This window comes from Otolemur garnettii, unplaced genomic scaffold (assembly GCF_000181295.1).
Source record: "Otolemur garnettii isolate 467f Iridium unplaced genomic scaffold, OtoGar3 scaffold00003, whole genome shotgun sequence".
Classification (NCBI taxonomy): Eukaryota; Metazoa; Chordata; class Mammalia; order Primates; family Galagidae; genus Otolemur; species Otolemur garnettii.
Genome location: NW_003852398.1, coordinates 17,268,738 through 17,274,458, shown reverse-complemented (window position 1 = coordinate 17,274,458; position 5,721 = coordinate 17,268,738). Strand labels below are relative to the sequence as shown.

Genomic DNA, 5,721 nt, shown 5'->3' with positions numbered 1-5,721 from the left:
GCATATTCCCTTCTCCTTGTCCTGCCCTTCCCTAGATTGTCGTGCATTCTTTCCAAAAAGTCCGACTTTTTAAAAACGCCATGGGATGCGGGACAAATTGTTAAAAATCGGGACTGCCCCGCCAAAAGCAGGACGTCTGGTCACCATACAGTAGTATGGAATGATAATTAATGAGTGTAAGCCCTGCATCCTTGTTTTGAATCTGAGCTCTGCCACTTTCTAACTATGTGAATTTGGGCAAATTGCTTAAGTTGTTTGTGTGTATAAAATAGGAATAATTTCTAATAGAAGCTTTTCAGAGAGCTGTTGTGAAGTTTAAAAGAATAAACGTATTCAGAACAGTGCTTGACACATAATTAATATATGTTAGTGATTATTAATGGTACTCATCTTGAAAGTTTTATTAAACTCCTTTGGGAGGAAAGTTAGTTGTATCTTCATGAATTTAGCATGGTATAGCTTTGACATTTTTATTTCTTGCAGGTATCTCTCAAAGAAGCAAGGACAGTAGTTACAAGTTATACTGGCAGTCACTGAAGATGCTTGAGATCCATGAACTCCTTGCTTTTTTGCTAGAGATCATTATGGTAGTGCTGGTCACTGAAGCAAATACCAGACTGCTTATATTTGGTCTTCCAGTTTTTTGTAAATTTAATTTTATATTTTTTGAAGATCATAGCAATATGTTAAAAAATGATTCTTTTTGACTATATAGATATTCTGTTACTCCTGGAAAATATTTTCTCCATCATTGATTACTGAGTTGTTTTTCCACAGGAAAAAAAAGTGGGAAAAATGTATACTCAGTGCCATTTCCTGTTGTTCGAGACAAGTTGTGTCTTACGGTTTTGTCTGATTGTGCTATTGTCCAACTCAACTGAAGACCAAACCCATCTTGAAACTGATGCTTTTCCCTTTAAAACCAAAAAAAATTTTTTTTAATAAAGAAGCTAGTTTGTTATGCTTAAAATTATCAAGAATTTTTTATTCCTTTGTTATAGACACACTTTCTCTTCTGTACTCTGCTAGTTACATTTCTGAATTCTGAATTGTCTCAGTTTGGTCTGTATATGTGTACGTGTTCTTTAATGAAAACTGGAAAACATCAGTCATGATACTTCTGTGTCTTAGTATGAGAAATAGAAAACAAAAGACTGCAGAATAAAACTAAGGAAAGAGAATATATCTCTTTTTGGTGGGTAAGTAGAAGCTATTCTGCCTAAAACCTTATTATAAAAACAATTAAAGGCCATACATTTTAAATGGAACATAGTACTGATTCAGCCTAAAGAGCATGAACAAGAAGTTTTTGTTCTGTTGCAGCTATATCTTGTCCAAGTGCTAACACTGTTTCAGTGAAAATATCTAAATAACAGTGAAAATATCTAAAAAACATTTGCAGTGCTTAAGCCTGAGATATGTAACGTGACCACTGTTTTGTGTTGACAGTATTGCTTTATACAGTTGTTGTATTTGAAAGGAATTGATCCTTTTAAAGAAACATGGTGTATATTGTTCTTACAGGATTAATTGCAGTGGTGTAAATAATAAATATCTTTTCTTAAAACACTGGTTATCCGTTCCATATTGCCCCAAATATTTTACCTCTGTTTAATCGCAAAATGAACATTAGGTTCAGGCAAGGACTTCTTGAAAAAAACTCAATGCATATAGTGTCAAAGGTGTGTATGTTACCGTTTATGCATTCAGAATTGGTCTTATCAATGTTAAGATACGTTGAATTACTTAATTTTTAAAAAGTACTGTGTTTTCAGAAATACTATTTTCTTCGACAGGTTATCAGAATATACAGTGCAGAAGAGTAAAAATCTTAAATAATGAAAATGATGCAATTAAAATGTTTCTTAATTATTTAAGGGTAGAATAGAATTTTTTGACAATTTTCATTTCTTTGGTGTATTTTCTTGCTGTGAAAGATAGCATAGTCCAAAGTAGGCATGGAAAGAGCTTAATCATTTTAAGAAAACTGAACATTATAAATTATATAATGACAATGCCAGTATGAGGAAAACAAAATCAGATGGGGGAAGAAAATAAACTGTTAACATAGGTCAGTAAAGAGCAGACAGAATTTTCTAAGGCAGTCTAAGATAAAATATAAAAATTAGCAAGCCACAGGAAGCAAAGGAGGATTTTTTTTTCTTTTTCAGACAGGCTGTTCTTTGACTGAGGCTGCAATGCAGTGGTGCAATTGTATCTTGCTCAGCCTCAAACTCCTGGTCTCACAGGACCCTCCTGCCTCCCCTTCCCAAAGTACTGGGATTAGAGGCATGAGCTACTGGACCTGGCCAGGATTTTTTAAAAAAACATTTTCTGCCATTAGGTGGTGCCCAAGCCCAGTTATTAGCTGGAAAGCTTAATTAAGCCATTTAGGGAGAACAGGGCTTCCTGAGATAATGTGTTATGTGTGATTTATACCTTCGTGGAATATGGGAGTTGTAGTTTGTACTGTGCACCTCATGGTTTGTTGAACGGATGCATCCTGTCAATATATGGCACGCACACAACAGAGCCAGGAGGTGACTTAATTCAGATATGCTGGTGAAGCAGTAAGTTATTTTTATCAACATAGGTTTCAAACTTTAAAACAGTTAGTAGTTTACAAAGTATTATTTGTCCTAAAAACTACAGAACATCGTTGTATTGTTAATTTAGAGGGAAGTTTTGTTGTGAAAGTTTATTGGACTAATGATACCTGTAGCAATTATTCAGTTTAAAAGGCAAAGAGAAAATAAATCATAGTAAGCAAGGGAAACATGTTCTTTACTCATGGAAAGTAAAATAACTGGGGAGAGGAGGTGAAGCTGGATGGGGATAGGCCTTGGGAATGAAGATGCAAAAAAAAGGAAAATGCAAATTACTTGAGGGTGCAAAGAATTAGGTTCCAATGTTTGCATTTGATAGACCCTGTTGTAGTTGTGTCCTGCCCCAGGAGGTGTGCCATATGCCCCCCACATTGTGCCCATTAAGTGGGGGCACACCAGTCCCCCTTTCTCCCTACTTCTCTCCCCTCCCTCCTTCCTCCTCTCCTCATCTTGAATTGAGTTTTTCTCCCACATGGGCGTGTATTAGATCATCTGCTGGCTTCATGTCAGTATTGAGAACTTTGTTTTTCCATTTTTATGACACTTATACTAAGAATGTGTTTCAGTTCCATCCAGGTTAATACAAAAGATGTAAGGTCTCCATCTTTTTTAATCCATTCCTGGGTTGAGGGGCATTTAGGTTGTTTTCAGTTCTCAGTGATTGTAAATTGAGTTACGATAAACAATCTAGTGTAAATGTCCTTATGAAAAAATGATTTTTTTTCTTCTGGGTAGATGCCTACTAGAGAAATTGCAGAATCAAATGCAGAATCAAATGGGAGGTCTATATTGAGTTCTTTGAGGATTCTCTGTACTTCTTTCCAAAGAGGTTGTATTAGTTTGCAGTCCCACCAACAGTGTAAAAGTGTTCTGTTCTCTCCACATCCACCTCAACATCTCAAGCTTTAGGACTTTGTAATGTGAGCTATTCTCACTGGGGTTGTGTGATGTCTCAGGGTGGCTTTGATTTGCGTTTTTCTGATGATTGGGAACAATGAGCATTTTTTCATATGTTTGCTAGCCATTTGTGGTCTTCAGAGAAGGCTCTATTCATGTCTCTGACCCAGTGATACATGGGACTGTTTGCTTTTTTTTCTTGATTAATTTTTCTCTGTAGATTCTAGTTATCAATCCTTCATCAGATTTATAACACGCACATTTCTTTTCCTATTCTGAAGGTTGTCTTTTTGCTTTACTTGTTGTGCCCTTAGCTATGGAAAAAGCTTTTTAGCTTAAGTAACATTTGTTAATTTTTGTTGTTGAGATTGCTGCTAAAGTCTTCTTCATAAAGTCTTCCCCAGGCCCACATTCAGAAGAGTTTTTCCCACGTTTTCTTCTAGGATTTTTATCATTTCATGTCTTAGGTTTAAATCTTTTATCCATCTTGACTCAGTTTTTGTAAGTGGTGAAATGTGTGGTCCAGTTTCATTCTTTTCTCCAGTGTATGCTTTTGTTTGGTTTATCAAAGATCAGGTGGCAAGTAGAGACTGGTTTCATGTGTTGATTTTTTATTCTGTTCCATATGTCTGTGTCTATTTTTGTTCTAATACCATGGTGTTTTGATCACTGGACTTGTGATACAACCTGAAGTCTATGAGTGATACCTCTGGCTTTGTTTTTATTACTAAGAATTCTTTGGCTATATGGGTTTCTTCTGGTTCCATACAAAACAAATCTTTTTTCCATTTCTTCAAAGTATGATTTTGGTATTTTAATGGGGACTGCATTAAATCTGTAGATTACTTTGGGTAGTATAGATGTTTTAACAATGTTGATTCTTCCCAACTAAAAGCATGGTATGTTCTTCCATTTGTTAATGTCTTCTGCTATTTCTTTTTGTGCGGTTTCATAATTCTCTTTGTACAGATCGTTCACCTCTTTTGTTAGATTTAGTATTCAACATAGTTCTGGAAGTTCTAGCCAGTGCAATCAGGTAAGAGAAGGTGGTTAAGGTCATCCAGATGGGTGCAGAGGAGGTCAAACTCTCACTCTTTACTTATGACAGGATCTTATACTTAGAAAACTCCAGAGACTCAACTATAAGACTCCTGGAAGTGATCAAGAAATACAGTAATTTCTCAGGGAGTAAAATCAATGTCCACTAATCAGTAGCCTTTGTATATGCCAATAATAGCCAAGTTGAGAAGCAGATCAAGGACACAATTCCCTTCACAGTAGCTTCAAAGATAATGCAAATGTCATTTAGTATTGATTGGGTCTGTAAGACCAGACGCTCGCCTCTCCCTCCTCTCACGCTCAAGGCAGATATGTTCCAAACTATGGCAGCTTTATATAATATGCCTTGCATAATGGATGTTAACATTATTTAATCTTCTACCTTTGGAAACCAGTTATTTCCAGACAGAAGCTTGCTAATTTTCCCATGCTATGTAGAAATGCAAAGTCATTCAAAAGCAGTAAGAGTTTTTTTAAACTTTTTTTTTTTTTCTGATAGAGATATGCTAAGGTAAATTTTTCTTGACAAGCTTAGTGGAATAAACTACAGAGCAACTAAACAGTCAACATTCAACAGATATTTGTTAGTACCTACTATATCTGGGCACTGTTGTTCAGGGGTAAACACAAGATTCTATACCTCACAGAGCTTATGTTCAAGTGAGGGAAGCAGTAAAGAAACAAGATAATTTCAAACAGTGAGAAGTAGTATAAAAATACAGTAACATGATAAAAAGTGTTTGTGGTGGTGATTCACAATAAGATGACCTAAAAAGGAAATAGACATTTGAGCTGAGACCTGAATGATCAGGGCCATCATTTGGAATGTATGGAGAAGTGTATTGTGGCCAGAACTAAGCAAGTGTGGAAGCTTAAGGGAGGATCAGGCTGGACAGATTCAGGGAACAGTGGAGGGAGGCAATGACCTTATTGGAGGTGAGGTTAGAGAGGCAGAGTCTATGGGAGAAAGGGCAGGATTTTGCAGATCACAATGAGTTGGTGTATTCTAAGAGAAGTGGGAGGAACCAGCGAAGGGTTTTAAGTACAAAATGATCTAAGTTTTCTTTTTTCTTTTTTTCTTAGAGACAGAGTCTCACTGTATTGCCTTCAGTACAGCGCCATAGCATCACAGCTGACAGCACCCTCCAACTCCTGGGCT

At 36.2% G+C, this 5,721-nt stretch overlaps 1 protein-coding gene across 1 annotated transcript in view; it reads left to right on the top strand.

The window, feature by feature from the left end:
• Window positions 1-1,569, top strand: part of UBLCP1 (ubiquitin like domain containing CTD phosphatase 1) — a 19,963-nt gene extending 18,394 nt beyond the window's left edge. The window contains exon 11 of the mRNA XM_012807686.2: window positions 484-1,569. Within this exon, the coding sequence (XP_012663140.1) occupies window positions 484-511 (28 nt within the window). The 3' untranslated portion in view covers window positions 512-1,569. The remainder of the gene's footprint in view (window positions 1-483) is intronic.
• Window positions 1,570-5,721: the final 4,152 nt, after the last annotated feature.